The sequence below is a fragment of the Salvelinus alpinus genome, chromosome 19 (assembly GCF_045679555.1).
Source record: "Salvelinus alpinus chromosome 19, SLU_Salpinus.1, whole genome shotgun sequence".
Taxonomy (NCBI): Eukaryota; Metazoa; Chordata; class Actinopteri; order Salmoniformes; family Salmonidae; genus Salvelinus; species Salvelinus alpinus.
In genome coordinates this window covers 39085102-39107229 of record NC_092104.1, presented here as the reverse complement: position 1 = coordinate 39107229, position 22128 = coordinate 39085102, and the positions used below count along the sequence as shown (strand labels likewise).

General features: G+C 45.5%; 1 protein-coding gene across 3 annotated transcripts; it reads right to left on the bottom strand.

Moving 5' to 3' along the window:
• Positions 1 to 1702: 1702 nt before the first annotated feature.
• On the bottom strand, positions 1703 to 22004 carry LOC139545542 (paxillin-like). 3 transcript variants are annotated; one of them, XM_071353441.1, is made up of 13 exons: positions 21754 to 22004; positions 9226 to 9425; positions 9051 to 9136; positions 8783 to 8922; positions 8421 to 8613; positions 8062 to 8176; positions 6770 to 7861; positions 5511 to 5783; positions 4473 to 4628; positions 4172 to 4345; positions 3979 to 4060; positions 3746 to 3894; positions 1703 to 3648 (listed from the first exon to the last, which is right to left on the bottom strand). In XM_071353441.1, the coding sequence occupies exons 1-13, from the start codon at positions 21764 to 21766 to the stop codon at positions 3382 to 3384; spliced, it is 2940 nt and encodes a 979-aa protein (XP_071209542.1). In that variant the 5' UTR covers positions 21767 to 22004; the 3' UTR covers positions 1703 to 3381. The 3 variants fall into 3 exon arrangements, with proteins under 3 accessions (XP_071209542.1, XP_071209544.1, XP_071209543.1); XM_071353443.1 differs by lacking the exons at positions 5511 to 5783; positions 6770 to 7861 and having other exon boundaries at positions 21754 to 21995; XM_071353442.1 differs by lacking the exons at positions 1703 to 3648; positions 3746 to 3894; positions 3979 to 4060; positions 4172 to 4345; positions 4473 to 4628 and adding an exon at positions 4636 to 5358.
• Positions 22005 to 22128: the final 124 nt, after the last annotated feature.

Genomic DNA, 22128 nt, shown 5'->3' with positions numbered 1-22128 from the left:
TAGGGAGTGAGAGAGTGTGTGCCTGGGCATGCAATTTTTGTTGTTCATATAACCCTGCAAACAAAAATGAGTCATTAGGTCCCCTGAGCGTCACAAAATGGTCACCTAAAGTGTTTTGGACATTGCGTCATGGTCCCCTGGAGGCTTTGTCTAGTTCCCGGTTTGTTAGAGTGGTCACTCGACCATCTTGTCAATATAATGGAAATCTGTAACCATACCTCTCTGGCGGTCATAGGGGTGATGTTGTTGTGGATACATCAGTCGTTGCGGGCGGGGCTACACGAGTCTGGTTCCATCTCGGAAAATGTTATTCTTGTTGTTATTCACTAGGGTTAATGGTTTAATAAAATAGTTAAATTCAATCCAATTTTTTTTTTTTTTTGGTATAGAATTCTGGATTTTTTGTTTGTGTATGAAGTATTTGGCAACAAGAATTTTAAAAAATTACAATAATTTCAGTGGTCTTGTTATCATTGCAATAGTAACATGTATCTTTCATGTCAAAAACATAGGCAGTGTTCATAATGGTAAATAAGTATTTTGCAAGGTTTCCCAAAATTCTGACACAAATTTACATTCAAAGAACAAGTGAGACAGATTCTCACCTTTTTCACAGAAAACGCAGATGTAACATTTTCCTGAATCATAAGATTTTTTCAGAGTGAATACAATTGCACAAAAATTGTTTATTTTTTGTATTATTTTATTGATATTTTTTGTATGTTTGAGTATTTTGTCGTTAATACCTGTGTTTTGTTTTGTTAGACATGTTTGATGTAGCAATATAAGTTGAAAAAAAGTAAAAAAAGAGAGAAAAAAGTCTGGTTCCATCTCCACACTGTAAGGCAAATTGGCCTGTTATAAGGAGTGAAACTCCTGTTGAATATTTGTGTGATTAGAATTTGGCTTATCACATGACTGCAAGGTGGGTCTTCAAATGTAGTTTATTTTCTCTGACTACACTGGATATTTGCAATAGTATCCCCCCTCCAAGTCTGTTGTGGCAATGAACGCAAATAGTTCAAGTGTGACACTTCAAAGCGTACGCACATTTTCAATCCGAAACAGTTTATGATATAAGGACGTTAGTTTGTCTCCGGCAATGTTTTTTGGGGGGCTGATTGTGCACACGACATTTTTTCCCCTCGAGGCAAGCTGAAGTCTGCGCCCCTTCGTCGGTGATTGGTCAACAGTAGGGATCCTTCAATTAAGTTTTTTGTAAAAAAAAAATGTACCAGCTTAATACTGCACCAAACATCGTAATGTAAAATTGCGCGACTATTGTCCCATTGGCAAAAACGTCAAAGTTAATGACCGATTTGAGTTATTAGATACATTTTGACTATTGAGGCATTCAGACTGCTGGCTACAGAATCTCAAGGTGGACAAATGGTACGATTGCAGATTATTTTTCTAGTTTTTCCAAACGAAGGTCTTTTAAACGAGCAAACTCGTTCAGTTCGCTTAGCAGAGTTCGGCTAGGCGCCGGCCGAACCGAAACATGCCATTAAAGAAAGTGGTTTTAGTGTTACATTATTGGTTTACGTTATTACACCATTATAAAAAGACGCATCATGTAATAATCACATTATGCATAAAAACATTTGTTATGCATTCAGCATATTTACTACATTATCAGCATTTATTACTATAGCAGTTGCTACAGGGTCTTGAAAGGTAAACATGATCACAAAGACACCCGTTGGTACCAAAAACAGATTTTATTTGAGTATAGCCTATATGAAATGAGTTGAATCAGTATTCAGTACTGTGACATTTAAAATGAAAGGAGGGGAAAAAAAGTTTGATTAAATAATAGCCTTCTACAATAATTCTGTGTAGACAAAATGGCTAAATGATTTTCTAAATAAAAACAGAAAGGCTCTGGGTGTAAATCCCTGAACAAGATACAGGTCCAAAAAAATTATGTAATGCAACCATTACATGATAAAACTACAAGCCCACAAACCCAGCTGGTGTACAGTAGATGCAACTCACATGCTTCTCTAAATAAGCCATTTCCTCCATAGCTTTAGAGAGTTAAACTCAGACCAATATCAACACATTATCCAGTGGACTCACTGACAGAGCTCTGAAGAGATAGTCCAGGAATCACAGTCTATAAACAGTAGGCTACCTTGCTGGTCTCCCCAGTGTAAAATACATTGCATTGATATATTGGCACAAAAATAGGCATATTCCTTGAAAGCGTAACTTGGATAGAATCAAGGGGTTGTTGAGTTCACCATACAATGTTTACAGTTGCATACAGTATTGTTTGCATTTAAGCTGTGTGTACTTACATCAGGGCTTCACCTTGTGCACTATTTATATAATTAAAAAGTGGAATAGAATGCACAGTAACTTTAAGGATGTTAAACGTTTAAAAGTATCTCTGCTATGAAATGTCTTAGAGGATTTCTCTTAACGAGTGGTTATTAAAAATATTAACTGACCAGCACTTTGTATTCAATGTACACAATATTCTCACAGTAAAATGTAACTGTCTCCTGTATGCAGAATACATTCTAATGTTTATCATGGCATGCTCTTATATACTGCATGAGCCCTTTCTGAACAGAAGACAACTCCTAAACCAGTCCAGCTAAGGTTTAAGCTCTAAAAAGGACTGGGTAGGCATTGGCGGTGACAAAGTTACAATATTACCCATCTGTTGTATTATAAGACTCCTATTTTTCCAAACATTAAAAGGGAGTCAAATATTATTTGTTGTAAATTAATCTCACATACATTTTATAGAAACGTTCAAATACATAAAATCAAAAGGCAACAAATGCTTGTTTGGGGGTTTTAATGATTGTGCGTCACAAGGCTAAAGGGGTCTGATGACACAACCGTCTGCGTCACAAGTACTAAAATAATGACTGACCCACAGCCTATTTCCAGTCAATGCTACAATGACAATTTTAACCATCTGTTCTCAGTTACTCAGACAGGAAAAAATAAAGAAATATCACCAAGGCCTTTACTTGAGCAGTTGAAAAAACAAATACAAATGATAAAAAACACAACAGGTCAACTGCTCCCTCTAACATGACACCTTTCAAATGGTTTCAGAAGACACACTCAACCAGTGAGCAGCAACCTCAAACACTAGTCCATGTACGTATATTCCTTACAAAAGCAAAACTATTTGGGCTTGAAATCATACGACAGTCTGAGCATCAGAGAGAGCAGACAGGCCTAGACCTGATATGGATGTCCATAACACTTCAGGGGCTGATAGAAGAATGCTGGAACTATGCACACCATCAGAGTACAGAAAATACACTCAAACTGACTCGCACACACACACTACCTGAGCTACACAGACACTTCCCCCATACACACACAAATCTCCAGGCACAGACAATCTACTCCTTAACTGAAGAGTTTCACAAAGCAGCCCTGGCAGTAGGGCTTGTCATTCTGCTCCTTGAATGTGCCCTTGTTGAGCTGCTTGAGGCAGAAGGCACAAACAAAGTGCTCAGGGTGGAACTTCTTGGCCATGGCCGTGATGCAGCGGCCCGTAATGGGCTTCTGGCAGCCAGAGCAGAGGGACCCGCGGCGCTCGTGGTAGTGAACCTCACAGTAGGGCTGCCCATCATGCTCAAAGAAACTCCCGTTCACAAATGGGGTGAAGCACTCCTGCATACACAAACAGGGAGTAATGAGTAAGTACACGAGTCAGGACTAATAACAAGATGAATGCCCTTATGTAAAGGGAATAAGGCAGAATACAGACCCTGCAGACAAAGCACTCTGGATGCCAAAGGGAGTTCAGTGCAGAGATGTAGTTCTCCAGGATGGCTCGGGCACAGCCGCCACATTTAGGCGCAAACATGTCAAAGTAGTCCTTCCTACAGTACGCCTTCCCATCCTTCTCATGGAAGCCTTCAAGAGACACAGATCATGAGTTCTGCACCTCACTATAAAACTGGTCATTACAAGTGAGCTCCAAGAATGGGTCAAACTCACCCTCTGGGCCAAAGAATGATCCACACTGAGCACAGAAGAAGTGCTCAGGATGCCATGTCCTGTCCAACGCAGTCACAACTTTCTGTAAACATGAACATTGGAACAGTAACTCACTGCTAGCTGCTATTGCTACACTATCTGTCCACTGCCTTAGTTGTAATAGTTATTTTTGTAGTATATGGTGTCTACTTACATCCAGAATAGGTCCGTTGCAGTAGTGGCAGCGTGGGGAGAACAGGTTGTGGTAGTCCTTCTCGCAGTAGGGCGCCCCGTCACGCTCAAAGAAGTTTCTGGAACCTATCTCCTCCTGACAGTGGGTACACACAAAGTGCTCCGGGTGCCACGTGCGCCCCATGGCAGTCACCACCTGGACACACAAATCGACAGTTTATGTAAATTAACCATGCCAACAAAGCTCAGCAATTAAATGTAATGAGAGACCATGATCTTAGAAAGGCCATCGGCTTAATCTCAGGCCCACCCAAGCCCCTTACCTGTCCCACGATTGGTTTACAGCAGGCCCCACACACTCCCTTGGCCACGGTCTGCACACCCAGTTTATGGAGGTCAGACTGCAGGCTGCCGAGCATGTTGTCCAGCTTGTTGACCTGCGTTGGGGGGCCTCCAGGGCCACCTTTCCCCTGGGCCATCTGTCAAAAGATGGAGGGTGAGAGGAGGATAGGATGGACACCAGAGCACAGTGCATTCTCTCATAAAAATACATCTGTACAAATAATTAAACAGTGGGTTTAATGAAGGAAACTGAAGGCAGTGAGAAAGAGAGAAGGCATTCTGTTATAGAAATAGAAAAGGTAGAGAGAGCCATGCCTGCATTGGAGGCAAGATTGGGTCATATTCGGTTTGACAGCCAACGGACACCAGGACTTTGGGGGGAGGTGGTGGTGGTGCAGGCTGCACTGGTGGAGAGGGCGCTGGCTTGGGGGCAGGGGCCTGCCATACTGGGACGGGTGGGGATGGAGGTTGTACAAGCGGAGGTGGGGGAGGTAGAGGAGCAGGGGTCTGCTTCATAGGTGGGGGAGGGATGGGTTCCTGGGGTGGAGGAGGGGGGCAGGGGGGAGGCGTAGGAGGGGCAGGGGTCTGCTTCATAGGTGGGGGAGGGATGGGTTCCTGGGGTGGAGGGGGGGGGCAGGGGGGAGGCGTAGGAGGGGCAGGGGTCTGCTTCATAGGTGGGGGAGGGATGGGTTGCTGGGGTGGAGGAGGGGGGCAGGGGGGAGGCGTAGGAGGTAGAGGAGCAGGGGTCGGCTGCATAGGTGGGGGTCTACTGGGTTTTTCTATAATAGGAGGGTGACGAGGCGCTGGGGGAGACTGGGGTGGGTAAATGACCCTCTGAGGTAGAGGGGACTCTGGGGGAATAATGATCTGAGGAGAAGAAGAGACAGGGACAACCAGAGAGAAAGACAAAATGAAAGGTAAAGAACTGAAAGTGAAGTAAAATTTGAGTAAAAACTAATGAGAAATGTGCAATAGTATCTGGGATGGTGGGAGCCTGTTGTGATCGTATCCAGGCCAACCTTGTCCACCTCGTTCGCGGCCCTGTCGCCACGGAAGCGCTGTGGCTTGGACATGACGATGATGCCCTCAGTGAGCCAATCGTCCGGCTGCTTACGCCGGCGGTCAGCCAATCGACCAATCCCCAGCTTCCCCTGCAGCTCCTCTATGAGGCGGTCCTGGGAGCTGCTCTTGTTGACAATGATGGGGCCCACCCGCCCCCTCCGGGGGTGATCCTCTCGGTACATGGGGTGTACGTTGGAGGTCTCCTTGGTGCGCCTAATCACTGATTTAAGCTAGAAGGAGAACGAGCATCAGGAATCCACTGTGATCCAGTTACAATACAGCAGGCCAGGTGAGTGGTTCAGTTCAGAGGAAGTCCATTCAGATCAAGCACCATTCCAGTTCACTCAAAGACAAAAGCAGCCACCTCCTCACGCGTGTGTAGCAGCAGTGGGTAAAGTCGTCCAAAGGAATGTGTCAGTCACACTCATGTGGTCTCACATGCGCAGACCCCATCCAACCTCCCACAGTCCCCATATGCTCCCTGACCATTTAGCAGAACATAGTTGTGCAAGATGGGGGTGTCATGCCACACTGGTGCAACAAGTGAGGATGTGGTCACAAATTAAATTGTGTGGTTTAAAAGAATAACATGCCAACAAAGGACACAGCCAGGCAGTGAACAATTAGCCACTATGCAGTAACAGCAAATATCCTAGTGTGCAGATTGTAATGACATTATCTCAACAACAAAAAAATAACAGATGTTTTGGTATCAAAACAACCAGCTTTCTGAGACGGCAGAAATCTGTTATGCTATTGTATGAATAACATTTAACACTGACCAGGGTTGGGGAGTAGTTAGTTACATGTAATCGGATAACAAAAAAAAAAACGAATCAGTTACGTTATCAGCAAAAATATTGTAATTAGATTACAGATACTTTTAAAAACTAGATAACGTTTAAATTTAGAAAGGATGTTTGCAAAAAAAACGGACACCTTTCTGTTTTCAAGTCGGGATTGAAAATAGGTGCTAGTTTAAGTTTGTTCCACGTGAGCAAGCCTGGAGACGACTATGATGGATCCTTTGTCTTCTAATGCCTCTTAAGGGCAAAGTAATCCAAAAGTATCAGATTACGTTACTGATTACAATTTTGGATAGGTAAGTAGTAACTAATAGATTACATTTAGAAAGTAACCTACCCAACCCTGACTGTTGTTTCTGTATGTGTTTGTGCAGATCCAAAACAGTGTGGCGGCGAGGGCAGTCCCATACATGTCCAGATGCTGAGACCCTGTCCACAGTGGCATGCTGCAGCAGAGGCAGGTCCAGGGAAGCATCAGGAGTCCCAGGGCAGGAGGAGCCATCCAGGGACTCATCCATCCAGCTGGCCTCAGTCGTCGGGGTCATGCTCCCATCTGTATAAGGTCTCTCTGTATTAGGAGTCATACCACCATCCAGTCCATCTTGGAGACACATGTTCAGCTCCACATCGGCCCAGTCCATGAGCTCCCTATACCCATCAACATGTCCACTTATTACTGACCCATCCCGGGTAAATGTCCCTTCATGGGTACTTGCCTCGTCCCCGGTTCTTGCCCCGTCCCGGGTACTTCCGGTGATGTCCGGCTGCAGCTTATCCAGGGCTTCATCCAGAGAGGGCTCAGCTGCAGGGACTGGCTCCAGCACTCTCCTTGAGATCATGGGGCTAGTGAGAGCTGGGGGAGGGGGGGCCTTGGGATATGTGACCAGAGATGGCGAAGGGGCTTTCGAAGCAGTGAGAGGAGTAGGGGACTTGGAGTAAGAGAAAGGAACAGGACTAAGGCTCTTAGTAGTAGTTGGAGTAGATAAACTTAGATCCATGTCAGTTAGGGGACTGGGGCTTTTGGTAACAGAGGGAGGAGTTATGCCACGGTCTAGAGAGGGACTAGGGGATTTTAAGGGGTTCTGGTCCAGCGTGGTGCTGGCTGAGGTGAGTGATGGTTTAGCAGCATTGAGAGGACTGGTGTTTGTCCTAGGTGAAGGTTTGGAGTGGTTGAGGAATACCAAGGACTTCTGATGAGAGGACAGCATGGTGGCAGAGACGTCGATGAAGGCTTCTGGTTCACTCTCTTCAAAGAACAGAGGGCTCTGGAAGGTTACAGTTGCTGGGGGAGGGCTTGATAATGAGGGATGTGGAGAGGACACTCCCCCCCCACCTTCCTCCTCTATGTGCAGCTCCCAGTCAGGCAGTGAGAAGAGAGGGGAGTCACAGGCAGGTTGAGAGGGAAGGAGGGGGGAGGGGGCAGCTGCAACAGGGGAGGAGGGGGTACGTGGATGAGGATGGACCTCCAGAGAGCTGCTGGGGGAGATTTCTGCTTGATCCAGCTGGGGATCAAAAGGTTCATAGACCCCAAGGAGCCAAGAACAGGACAGGACAGGCAGGAGAGGAAAAGAACACCACAAGAGCAGGAAGATAAAGAGAAATAATCAGATCAGAAAATATAGAATCTAAGGAATCTAATAAAGGATTTATTTCATAAAAAGACAAGTGTAAGTCCTGTCAACACACACACACTGCTGTGCACCTTGAAGTCGGACAGGGAGGCCATGAGCTCGTCTAGCTCGCGTGTAGCACAGGATGCTGAGATTCTGGCCTGCTGCTGAGAGGGAGAGTCCAACTCACTGTGAAGAACAGAGGGGCTGGGGATGCAGAATACACAAACAAAGCACATGATCAAACACAATCCAACCTGGACCCCCTGAAACAAGTTATTATTCATACAATCATTGCATGTGATCAGATAGAGCACCACAATCCAGGCTACAGTAGATTATTACCATCATCTCATTGCTAGTTAGCACATATCTTATAATTCAAAGTTATGACAAACTCATCCTTGTCCATCTGTGACTCTTGAGTAGGAGTAACTGCCAATATCCTGACCTGTGATTGGGTACAGAACCCTCCAGCTCATCCAGCAGACTCTCCACTGTGGGCCGGCCATCCTCCACCACCCTGGACCCATTCTGTTTGGGCTTCTCCTGAACGGGAGGGCTCACCATGATGTCAGGGGGGCCCCCGTTTTGCTGCACATAGTTGGTAATGCTGCAGGATGGCAGGGGTGGGGCGGTTTCCTCTGTGGGTAGAGAGGACAGCGGGACATCGTTCATCATCACAGTAACATGCAGTAAACACATACTGCAAGAACAAAACCACCTGTTGCACAGTTGATGGCATCACTTTGGTGATATAAACACCAAAACCTAGTGAATATTTATGTAGGATGTGGTTCGCTGTCTGTCTACCTGTGGTGGGGAAAGAGGGAGAGTTCTGCTGGACAGCATTGAGCTCCAGGAGCAGCCGGTCTAGCTCTGACAGGTTACTGCCTAGCGCGGAGCTCATGGCAGCCGCAGATGGGTCAGCAGACTTCTGTTTGTTGGGGAAACTGACAGAGGCAGAGAGACAACGGTGTCAATTGTGTGTAAAGTGTAAAACAAACAGTGACAGACGGTCTAGTAGTCTCCCAGTGGAGGTCCCTTCCTAGGGATCTGTTCCTATGGCCCTTCTGCCTACCTGTAGACGTGGTCCTCTTCATTGTGGGACAGGGGTGGGCTGCTACTGTCCCTGGACCATGAGCTCTTCGGAGCTGAACCCAAGGACTGCGGAGAAGAGAACAGTCACTCAGTTCAGTCTTGAAAAGCCATTTACTGAATGATATGCGTGAGTGTGAGTCTGATGTGTGACTGACCTGTTGGGAGGAGTGGAGGGAGTCAATCACAGAGCCATTCAGAGCCTCAGCGGAGGGAGGGGGCGGCACCGGGGGAGGGACTGACACATCCTGGTAGGAGTTTCCCCCAGTGGGGAAAGAGTAGGGGGTTTCCTCAGACAGGAACACAGGCCGCTTGGAAATGTGGGATGTCGTGGATTCCAGGTCCGCCAACAAAGCGTCTGAGGTGGTAAGAAATGCTTCCATGGTTAGACACAGTTTAGAGCTCTGACACTCATAAATATTTGACAGAAATACAAACCCTAATGCTGCCACAGTATCGTGACATCACGAGGGGAGGGCAGACGTTGGGTCGTCAGTCGAACACTATTCTTTCCCCTCTTTACAATCATTCACAGAAGATCAAGATGCAACATCTTTTCCTATGCTTAGTATGAATGTCAATAGTTTGCAGATTTAGTTATGTTGCCTCCGTTAGAATGTGAAAAATGTGGCCTCCCGGGTGGCGCAGTGGTCTAGGGCACTGCATCGCAGTGCTAGCTGCGCCACCAGAGTCTCTGGGTTCGCGCCCAGGCTCTGTCGCAACCGGCCGCGACCGGGAGGTCCGTGGGGCGACGCACAATTGGGCTAGCGTCGTCCGGGTTAGGGAGGGTTTGGCCGGTAGGGATATCCTTGTCTCATCGCGCTCCAGCGACTCCTGTGGCGGGCCGGGCGCAGTGCGCGCTAACCAAGGGGGCCAGGTGCACGGTGTTTCCTCCGACACATTGGTGCGGCTGGCTTCCGGGTTGGAGGCGCGCTGTGTTAAGAAGCAGTGCGGCTTGGTTGGGTTGTGCTTCGGAGGACGCATGGCTTTCGACCTTCGTCTGTCCCGAGCCCGTACGGGAGTTGTAGCGATGAGACAAGATAGTAATTACTAGCGATTGGATACCACGAAAATTGGGGAGAAAAGGGGATTAAAAAAAAATTATTAAAAAAAATAAAATAATAATATTTAAAAAAATAATGTGAAAAATGTAAAGCACGTAACGTTTAGGGCTGGGAATTGTCAGAGACCTCACAATACGGTATGTATTGCGATTCGATACTGTGATTTTATTGCAATTTGATGTTCCAAACATATTGCATACTATACTGAGTGTACAAAACATTAAGGACACCAGCTCTTTCCACAACACACTGACCAGGTGAAAGCTATGATCCCTAATTGATGTCACTTATTAAATCTACTTCAATCAACGTAGATGAAGGGGTGGAGACAAGTTAAAGAATGACTTTTAAGCCTTGAGACACTGTATGTGTGCCATTCAGAGGATGAATAGGAAAGACAAAAAGGTTTAAGTCCCTTTGAACTGGTTAAGGTAGTAGATGCCAAGCGCACTGGTTTGTGTCAAGAAGTGCAACACTGCTGGGTTTTTCACGCTCAACAGTGTATGTGATGTTGATGACAAAGGGGCTGTGGCTTGAGTTGGTTTGGGGGGGGTCCATGTGTATCAAGAATAGTGCACCACCCAAAGGACATCCAGCCAACTTGATAACTGTGGGTAGCATTGGAGTCAACATGGACCAGCATCCAACGAATTGAGGCTGTTCTCAGGGCAAAAGGGGTGCAACTCAATATTAGGAAGTTGTTTAATGTTTTTTTACATTGCATGTCTGCTGCAGAGGGACAAGACATTTACATCTCATCCAGAGTGACTTACAGTTAGTGCATTCATCCTAAGATGACTACCACATATAACAGGCATAGCCATCAGTAGAGTCAGAGATAGAAGTCACGGTGCGGAGGAGGATTATTTAAGATACGGTTAGAAGAGGTAGGGGTTCAGATGTTTTAGGAAGATGGGCAGGGACTCCGCTGTCCTAGCTTCAAGGGGAAGCTGGTTCCACCATTGGGGTGCCAGGACAGAGAAGAGCTTGGACTGGGCTGAGCGGGAGCTGCCCTCCCGTAGGGGTGTGAGGGCCAAGACACCTGAGGTGTGCTTGGGTTGGGGTGTAGGGTTTGAGCATAGCCTGAAGGTAGAGAGGGGCAGTTCCTCTTGCTGTTCCGTAGGGAAGCGCCATGGTCTTGTAGTGGATGTGAGCTTCAACTGGAAGCCAGTGGAGTGTGCGTCAGAGCAGGGTGACATGGGAAAACTTGAAGGTTGAAAACCAGGCGGGCTGCAGCGTTCTGGATAAGTTGCAGGGGTTTTGACAAGAGGGCCATGATAAAATGAGTTTCAGTCATGGAAGTAAAAGTTCTGAAAACAAATTTGCTTCCTATTTAAAAAGCTGCGAGGACAAGCTATGCACCAAAAATACTGGAGTTTTGGTGCAGGTACAGTGAAAAAAATTACATTGCGATATGTAACTGTCTCGATTTACACCCCCCCACCACCACTAGTAATGTGTGTACTACACATTCTTCATCCCGCTTATTGTGCTCTCAGGCTGGAGTCTACCAAGTGGCGGGTGTCTAAACTGACAATTCCTAAGTGTATGAGTCAGTCCCTCATTCCAACCGGTCACTCAGCCTCCTCATTCCAAAAAAAGGCCTGCTCCCCAGGGCCCTCCACAGTAGTCCTGTCCTGCACCAGGAGCTAAGATTAGGTCATCAGCATAGTGCCACAGACACACAAATCCCCAGTGTCATTTCTAAACCCACTATGTCTGGTTAACATTCTCTCCCCCCGGCCATCAAATCTCTCTATTGGGCCCTAGCTCCTGTCAGTAAGTACCTGGCTATCGGTCTTGGCTTGTCCGTCGTTCCATTTGTCTTCAACAGAATAATTGTTTTCTCTTTTCCAAGAAGATTTGTGTGAGCATGAGACAGACAGCATATCTCCTCCAGGGTTATCAAGTGTACAGTACAGCATTAGTGTCCCCTAGAACACCAGAACAAAATAGACCCTGACATCACCCGCTCCATCCATCCATCCTCAGTCAGTTAAGAATAGCCTGTTAAAATGTTGCACATACTGGGATGATGGCACAGGGAATCCTCAGTCTATTTTAAGTAAACAAGAGTAAAACCTAGAGAACATTAAATTGGTTCAACTACATTATCTGATAAATAGAAAGTCTAAGATCCCAACTTTACAACAACAACTTCATGGGGTGAACCACAATAGTCAAATTCAAGTGGGCATCATACATACTGCACCGAAGACCACAGTCAAAAAGTCCATCTTAGGTCACACACACAAAATCTTCTTTAAGTCAAACAAAGCAAAAACACACATGCAAGAAACTAAGATGACATTAACAGTTAGGGAGTTATAGTTCAGAGCAAATTTTTAATCTTTACTGGGCAAAATTCCCCCTTACTATTACTCCCGATATGCCACCTGACGACCCAAGAGTATGTGAGTGCGTAACTGTGTATACAAAACAGAGGGACTGAGATGAGACAGAGAGGACTACGACTAGCTAATGTCCCATCTGCTAAGGGTGTGTTGGCAGGGGAAAACCAGAAACAGACACGGGATATTATTACAATTCCTTACTCGAAGCCTCTCCCTCCAACTCACCCCGGGGCTTCCTTTTTCTCTCATAAAAAAGGAACTAGGTGTCTGTCTACTTCTGTTAACCGACTTAAGTTTTTAGCTTGTAAAAAATAAAAGAATCTATATAGAGCCTTGACTTTATTTGACCCTATTCTCTACCACAACTTCCTTCCACAGTACTTCCTCCACTGTTCATTTAGACCAGAGACCCCAACCAGTAGCTAGATGTTAAACCACATGGGAACAAAACCTATTTAAAGCTGTACTCTCAGCAAGTAAGTCAGTGCAAACGTGCTGAACTATAACTACCAGCCCAAAACGAGCTGCACCTGGTGCCGACAAAGGTCTCAAAGTTCACTTCATCACTCTTACAATAAAGCCTAATGAAAATCACTATCCTCTCTCCAAATGGTCATTCTTTTGTGAATATCTTACATGGTGTGGTTTCCCCTTTAATAATAAATCATCCTGAAAGTCATTACTGAAACACTAAATCACACATAGCCAGCTAGGTATGATATACAGTACACAGAATAACGTCGACCTTACTCATGGCAGTGCAGGCCAGCCTTACCAACCCACTTTGAGAGGAATGGACACACCGCCAAGTTCCTCAGTATGCCAGACCGGGATCTCTAGTCTATTCTCTGCTTAGTATGACTAGATTACCCCCCTGCTGCTACTACATCTGACCTGGGCCAACCCCTGTGGTACTGATCAGTTGGAGATTCCAGTCAAAATCTAAGTGTTTCAATCATGCCTTTAATGGATATTTGGGTAATGTATGGACTACTCAAGGGTGTACCTAGTAGAAGCTGGTACCCACCTTCATTGTAAAGGGATAGTTAATTAAACTAAGAGCAATGAGTGGAGGATATTTAGTCATAGCTAAAGGTCTGCTGCGATACACTCCTGTATAGTGCTTCAGGCCAGGGTTACATTGACATAGATGTTTACTGGAGTGTGCTGGAGGAAATGCCATTGGAATAAATTCATTCATTTGTGTTGATTGTCCCTCCTGTGGAGGGCGGCGTTGAGTCTGAAACGTTGATGACAAAGGGGCTGTGGCTTGAGTTGGTTTGGGGGGGGTCCTTTGCTTCTTAATACAGCTAAGTACTGTAAGCCAAGTAACACATTAATCTTTGAGATGGGTAAAGTCCACTCTTTTCAGAGCAAATCCTGACTACTTCTGAGAAAAATGCAATTATATGGGAACTTCTATGGGAAACGCATTCATTCTGCCATTTGGGGATTCTAAGCAGGCCATTAGCAAAAGAGAGCAAGTCACCTGACTTTGTTTATTGCAGCTTCAATGACTTAAATAGATTAGCAATACATTCCGGTCGTGATTCTTTCAACAAAAGGGTCTCATATAAAGTCATGATGTTCAAACATAAGCCAACAGTCTAGTGTTGTGTGCATACTGTATGGGCATTCTTTGGGTGGTGGGTGTACGTGTATATTCTTGCCGCAGTCTGTATCCCCCCCTCCTCCTGCCCGTACCAAAACCCTGCAGTCTTTATCTGATGGGCGGGAAGGTGCATTCCACACATTCCACTGTCTGCCTCAGAGAGAAATCAGCCAGGGAGACAGAGGGTGGCAAAGGAGATGGGGAGGCATGTGATGGAGGGCAAGAACAAAAGAGGGATGATTTGTACTAGGGTTGCAAAATTCAAGGAACTTTGAATAAATTCCCTGGTTTTCCATAAATCCTGTTTGGAGGATTCTGGATTTCTTGCTTGTTCCCTTCTGACTCCGGGAAACCTCCAACCGGGATTTCGGGGGGGGGGGGAAATGGGAATTTATTGAAAGTTCCCAGAATTTTGCAACCCTAATTTGTACTATAAAAACCGTGATATGTAACCTACATGAAAGTAGCAAATATGAAAAGAAAACAAAATACAGTGAACAAAAATATAAAACGCAGTGTTAGTCCCATGTTTCATGAGCTGAAAAATAAAAGATCCCAGAAATGTACCATATGCACAAAAAGCTTATTTCTCTCAAATGTTCTGCATACATTCGCTTACATCCCTGTTAGTGAGCATTTATACTTCACCAAGACAATCCATACACCTGCCAGGTTTGGCATAACAAGCGGATTAAACAGCATGATCATTACAAAGGTGCACCTTGTGCTGGGGACAATAAAAGGCCACTCTAAACTGTGCAGTTGTGTCACACAACACAATGCCACATGTTTTGAGAGAGCGTGCAATTGGCATGCCGACTGCAGGAAGGTCCACCAGAGCTGTTGCCAGAGAATTTAATCTTAATTTCTCTACTATAAAGCTGTCGTTTTAGAGAATTTGGCAGTACGTCCAACCAGCCTAGCAACTGCAGACCACGTGTAACCACACCATGCCAGAACCTCCACATCCGGCTGATGACACTGTGGGTTGGCACAACCGAAGAGTTTCTGCACAAACTGTCAGAAACCGTTTACGGGAAGCTCATCTGCATGCTCGTTGACCTCAGGGTCTTGACCTGACTGCAGTTTGGCGTCGTAACTGACTTTAGTGGTCAAACGCTCACCTTCGATGGCCACTGGAGAAGTGTGCTCTTCACAGATGAATCCCGGTTTCAATTGTTCCAGACAGATGGCAGACAGCGTGTATGGCTTCGTGTGGGCAAGCGGTTTGCTGATGTCAACGTTGTGAACAGAGTGCCCCTTTGTGAAGGTGGGGTTATGGTATGAGCAGACATAAGCCACCCAACAACGAACACAATTGCATTTTGGCGATGGCAATTTGAATGCAAAGAGATTCCGCGACAAGATCCTGAGGCCCATTGTTGTGCCATTCATCTGCCGCCATCACCTCATGTTTCAGCATGATAATGCACAGCACCATGTCGCAAGGATCTGTACACAATTCCTGGAGGCTGGAAATGCACAGCCCCATGTCGCAAGGATCTGTACACAATTCCTGGAAGCTGGAAATGTCCCAGTTTTTCCTGCATACTCACCCGACATGTCACCCATTGAGCATGTTTGAGATGCTCTGGATCAACGTGTATGACAGCATGTTCCAGTTCCCACCAATATCCAGTAACGTCGCACAGCCATTGAAGAGGAGTGGGATAACATTCCACAATCAACTCTATGCAAAGGAGATGTGTCACGCTGCATGAGGCAAATGGTCACACCAGATACTGACTGGTTCTGTGACCAACAGAAGCATATCTGGATCCCCAGTCATGTGACATCCATAGCTTAGGGCCTAATTTATTTCAAATTGACTGATTTTCTTATATGAACTGTAACTCAGTAAAATATTTGAAATTGTTGCATTTATATTTTTGTTCAGTGTATAATGTTTTGTAATACAGGATATGATTGGCCAGACAGAAACCATCATTCAATCAGATAAGAGAGGAAAAAATAAATAAATTTGTCAGTTTAAAAACAATGAAAGTACTATGCTATAATTAGACAATAACAATAGAGCCAGATCAACAAAGTACAAGATACTTGAGTCCAGGATAAGAGAGATGTTTTTATTACCCATGACAGGCCCAGGGAGCCATGCTTCCCAGGCGGGCAGGCAGCAGGCAGCCCGGGCTGGCCAGTTCATCTTTCCTACTGACACATACAGTGATGGGCCACCAGGGTTCACAGCTCACATGTTAATAGCTGGGGGGCACAGAGCAGAGCTGGCCAGAGCCACATGTAGGAAGAAACACTATCCCATCGGGCCTACCCAACATGATATGTATACCAATCAGGAGAGACTGGGGCCAGAGAGGGGTGGAGAGAGAGATACCAGAGGAGAATAGGGGGCGGTGGGGTTACACCACAGAGAGAGTAGGGGGGAACAGTGAGCTTAAAGACATACTGAAGGGAGCAGAGACAGAGTGGTGTTTCAGAGAAAGACAGAAGGATCTTGAAGCAAGATAGATGTTTCTTTTGAAGCCACTGACCCTACAAATACCCGCCCAAGCAGCCCCATATCCGAAAGATGATACTCCCTGAGGAGAGCGCTGGACTAAAATAAAAGCGCTTCCCCACAAGTCAGTAAATCAGACGACAGGGAAGTCTAAAGACCATTCTGACACAGACAGTCACACTTAGACATTGAGGACAAACTCACACCAATAGATGTGAGATCGAGCAGCTACTGTGAATTCAGAGTATGTGTCTGTTGGGGGCGGGGGTGTGAAAACATCAAGAATTGACTGTTTGGTTTCTCTTCTCAATGTTCAGCACTGAATCACACCAACCAACCTCCAAAAACAGCCAGCCAACTTCCATGTACTGCTCTGAGACCTCCACAGAGCAGAGTGCCACAGCCACACTGAGCTCTTTGAACAACATGCCCTGGGGTGTCCCAGCCTGAGTAATGTGGGAAGAATCCAGCGCGAACTGATTCCTGCTCCATTATTCTGACCCATCAGGAACATAATCAGCACTGTTCTCAGAGCCAAGAAACAAGGCCAGAGTGACAGAGGGAAACAGTTTAGGAAATAAAGGCGAGGGAGAGGGGACAACGACTGACTTTTATTGGTCAAAAACACATCCTTAACAGCGGTGGCAGAGCCTGTATCTCCTGCTGCGTTTCCTGAACCCTGAATGCTGATTCTGCTCATTGTTTTCTCTCCGTTTCCTCGGGATGTGAGGCAGGGTCTGTTGCCTAAGCGATGAGGTCAGCCATGCAGCTCCCCTCCCCAGACTCAGAACAGGATGGGTGTGGACAGAGCACTGAGAGCACAAGGACTGGACTAATTTACAGAGAGGACCATTCCATTAGTAGAGAAAGCAGGCCCACTCAAACACACTGTAGTGGTATGCATACAGTCAGTAACACTACAGGTCCCTAGTGGGGATGACTAGCCTGGTAACACTTCCTCACTGCTGACACACTGAAATACATTAACTCATTAAGGATCAACTGCCAAAGTTGCAAGGATGGCTATGTGTCTAACTTAAAGTGTGGCTGGCAAACATCGTAAACATTTAGGATCACCCCATTTAACATGCACCGTCCTCTCTTGAACCAGGGAATATTTTCATTTTTCTATAAGGTAATCAACTAATGCAGTCCACATCTCCTCAAAGAGGATCACTGTTCAACAGATTGCAACATTGCCTCTCCTATAGTGTTGTCCGCTTGACCAGCTGCCAACCTATACACCACCCACACACTGCGCTCTATCCTGATGACCATTCATAACATAACCGAAGGCTGCTTCAGCCCACTGGGTCAGTCAGCCAATCTGTGTGCTCCCCCAGCACGGAGTCTACATTTCACAGGCTCCTGAGGAATTCACAGAGAGGAGAGTGGTGACTTCACACATCAAACACACCAGTAAGATAGACCATCTGACACTGATTGGCACTGTGTGGGTAAAGAGTCATCAGGATGAAGGCTCAGCTGCACTGCAGCCACATCAGTAATGGCTCTGGGCCTGGCCACCACCTGATCAGAGCAGCGTGAGATGGGTCGGAGTCTCTGGAACGTTCACAGGTTTCGTCTAACCTAGTTACTCACACGGCACTACAGAACCCCCCTTGAAATGGGGACATATCTAGTACACTGAGCCAAGCAGAGAGGAGAGGATGGGATGATTGGGTTATGCAGCAGTAGGTCATCCATGCAGAGACCAGGGAATAGGGTTTTACTAGAAGGACGTAGTAGGACTGACTGAGGGTACCTGTTTGTAAAGAGCCCTCTATTTATTTACAGGGCTAGTGGAACGGAGTAGTGGGAGGAGGTGAGCCGTGACCCAGTGAGTATTTGGCCTTCGACCCTGACAAACAATGATGTTAGACATTCCACAGCAGCCTCTCCCCCTCCCTCAGGCCTCGCTTCCCGACTTAAGTGAGACGGCAGGCTCTCCCTCAGTTAACAATCAGTCCTTTCACTGGCCCAGAGCAGCTAATGAGCCCTGGAGTTATTCTCAGATCAGGCCAAGCTCAAAATATGGCTCCTCATCCCTCTACTTAAACAAGCCAAAAACATATCGCTGAAACTCAACATAGGCTAATTCAAATAGCTACTGGACAATTTTTTTAATGAAGATTACTTTATTGTCCATTTCCTTAGAGAGAGAATGAAAATGTGTATCACTTGATCAGTTCAATCAACTGGGACGATGGCCCACACCCTGAGGAATTGAAAGCACAGGAGAGAGAGTCATGCTTTGGTTGCTGGCCTGCCTCTAGCCTCTTGGCTACATGCCACCACCCTCCTGTGCATGAAGATGAAAGCAATTGCATTTATTCAATAACACACTTTCTAATCTGGGAAGGTTTAGTGAATTGGCCACCTGATGAAATCTATATATATATATATATATATATATATATATATATACACAGACTTTTGAGTTCTAAGTGTAGTGCCAGAGGTCAAGGGTCAGTGAACTATAACAGTTGACTGGTCAGCTATCTTGTCACAGAAAATAGACTGAAGGGTAAATGGTGGCATTGGGGGGTGACCTATCAGCCAGCATGATCAACCAGACACTTGGTGCCTAAAATGCACTGATGCATGTAACCATGGAATATGATCTGTGTGCAAGTATGAACGGTGCAGGTTGGTGTATAGCAGGTTCGGCTATTTGAGGTATGCCGGTTCCAAGTGTTTCTTTGTGTAAATATCTCTGGTGCATATCCATGTGAAAAAGTGCTCTATTCTTTAGAAGACCCATATTACTCCAGGTCTGTAGGTGGCTACTCTAATGTCTGAGTATGTACTCTAAACATTAGGCTTTGGACAGGGGTCAAAAGGGTCACGAGACCCATAAAATAGGCCTACTACTTCTACTTCCACCACAGAAGGACTACCACTACAAATAAGAGGTCAGCTAGTCGGGATCCCTGGGACATCATTCCCAAAACCAGGGTCCCCTGATAGCATGGACCATCTAAGTAGGCACCCAACAATTATATAATAACTATTTCGTTTCACCTCTGGTATGCCATGAAAAGGTAGCAAGTCAGGTAGCAAGTCTGCTAATTTCAGCATTTGGGAGAGCTTCCATCCTGCCTGTTAAGGAGGCACAACATATACTTACACCTCATTGCCTCTAACAAGTCAGACTTTTTCTTTCCATATTTGACACACAAGAAACGACAATGGGCGTGATGATAAAAATTTAAAAGGGATAGACATACACTATTTATCATGTAATTTCACATGCGTTTCTTATATGTCAAATCGGAGGGCCTGTTGTCCGGACCTCTGGCAGTCTCTATGGGGGTGCCACAGGGTTCAATCCTCGGGCCGACTCTCTTCTCTGTATACATCAATGATGTTGCTCTTGCTGCTGATGATTCTCTGATACACCTCTACGCAGACGACACCATTCTGTATACTTCTGGCCCCTCTTCGGACACTGTGTTAACTAACCTTCAGACGAGCTTCAATGCCATACAACTCTCCTTCCGTGGCCTCCAACTGCTCTTAAACACAAGTAAAACTAAATGCATGCTATTCAACCGATCACTGCCCGCACCTGCTCGCCCGTCCAGCATCACTACTCTGGATGGCTCTGACTTAGAATACGTGGACAACTACAAATACCTAGGTGTCTGGTTAGACTATAAACTCTCCTTCCAGACTCACATTAAGCATCTCCAATCCAAAATTACCTCTAGACTCGGCTTCCTATATCGCAACAAAACATCCTTCACTCATGCTGCCAAACATACCCTCGTAAAACGGACCATCCTACCGATCCTCGACTTCGGTAATGTCATCTATAAAATTGCCTCCAACACTCTACTCAACAAACTGGATGCAGTCTATCACAGTGCCATCCGTTTTGTCACCAAAGCCCCATACACTACCCACCATTGCGACCTGTACACTCTCGTTGGTTGGCACTCGCTTCTTACTCGTCGCCAAACCCACTGGCTACATGTTATCTACAAGTCTCTGCTAGGTAAAGCCCCGCCTTATCTCAGCTCACTGGTCACCATAGCAGCACCCACTCGTAGCACACGCAGGTATATCTCACTGGTCACTCCCAAAGCCAATTCCTCCTTTGGTCGTCTTTCCTTCCAGTTCTCTGCTGCCACTGACTGGAACGAACTGCAAAAACCTCTGAAGCTGGAAACACTTATCTCCCTCACTAGCTTTAAGCACCAGCTGCCAGAGCAGCTCACATATTACTGCACCTGTACATAGGCCATCTATAATTTAGCCCAAACAACTACCTCTTCCCCTACTGTATTTATTTTGCTCCTTTGCACATTCTTCCACTGCAAATCTACCATTCCAGTGTTTTACTTGCTATATTGTATTTACCTAGCCACCATGGCCTTTTTTTTGCCTTTACCTCCCTTATCTCACCTCATTTGCTCACATTGTATATAGACTTATTTTTCTACTGTATTATTGACTGTATGTTTTGTTTATTCCATGTGTAACTCTGTGTTGTTGTATGTGTCGAATTGCTATGCTTTATCTTGGCCAGGTCGCAGTTGCAAATGAGAACTTGTTCTCAACTTGCCTACCTGGTTAAATAAAGGTAAAATTTAAAAAATTTAATGGAGCTGGTGTCGCCATTTAGAACGTTTGGATAACATGGCATGACTAACACTGAACCTAAAGGCTATAGTGTACCGTGTTACTTTGGACAACTTCAAAGCACCTACATGAACTGTAATGAGACGAACGTTTTAGTAAAAAAACAAAACGTGGATAACTTTGCGGCCTATGAGGGTAAAGCCAATTAATATGGGTGGTGCTGGAACCTAGTTTCTATATAAACAAACGATGTTGATACATCATCGGACAGACTTATGCCAAAGTGTTATCTAAAATAAAGTAAATCATTTATGCAAGAGTTAACCATTGCCATTGTTCCATTCAAAGATGAAAAACCTGACATGAAAAGTGGATAAACGGGGTTAAATTCGAAGCTATTGAATGTAGTTTAGCCTACACTTTTCTGCCTGTTGAGTTCAGATATTAAAACAAATCTCTGGCCGTCGATTATCCCAAGATTTTGTTAGAAATCCCCGCTGCATTGAAATACATGACTTTTTCTCAACCCATACTTTCCGCTATGCTTAATAGAAAACGGCTGAGATTAGAAAAGGACACCGTATGAAATTTACCTAAATCGTCCATACTTCCAGCGTTGGCTTCACCAGTGAAAATGTCCTGTAAAGGTTTAACAACTTTTCGGCGTCCGTGGTTTCCTTTCAAAAGCTCAATAGTTTACTCTGCTGAAGTTGGTTGTGAAGTACAGTACAGGACCGAGCTGCGATGTGCATGTGTACTTCACCGCGACGCACATTTATATAGCCTACGCAATAGCCGACATGAAAGTAACCTAATTTAGCAGGCGTAAAAGAACCCGGGCCGTGTAAAGAACTTTCCTCTGATAAAGGGCGGCCTCTAGCGAGTGATAACAAAATAGCCTACTGTAGCAGCCTGTCTGCTACAAAGAAACATTGTTACATGAAAACGTTGTAAGCGCGACTGATGAA

What these genes read in the sequence shown, in the direction of transcription:
- LOC139545542 (XM_071353441.1), bottom strand. An exon ending in CCCTCCACTCCTCCCAACAG is followed by an intron (nt 9,137 to 9,225) that starts GTCAGTCACACA and finishes TCTTCTCCGCAG; the next exon opens with TCCTTGGGTTCAGCTCCGAA. An exon ending in GTAAACCAATCGTGGGACAG is followed by an intron (nt 4,346 to 4,472) that starts GTAAGGGGCTTG and finishes TTGTGTGTCCAG; the next exon opens with GTGGTGACTGCCATGGGGCG.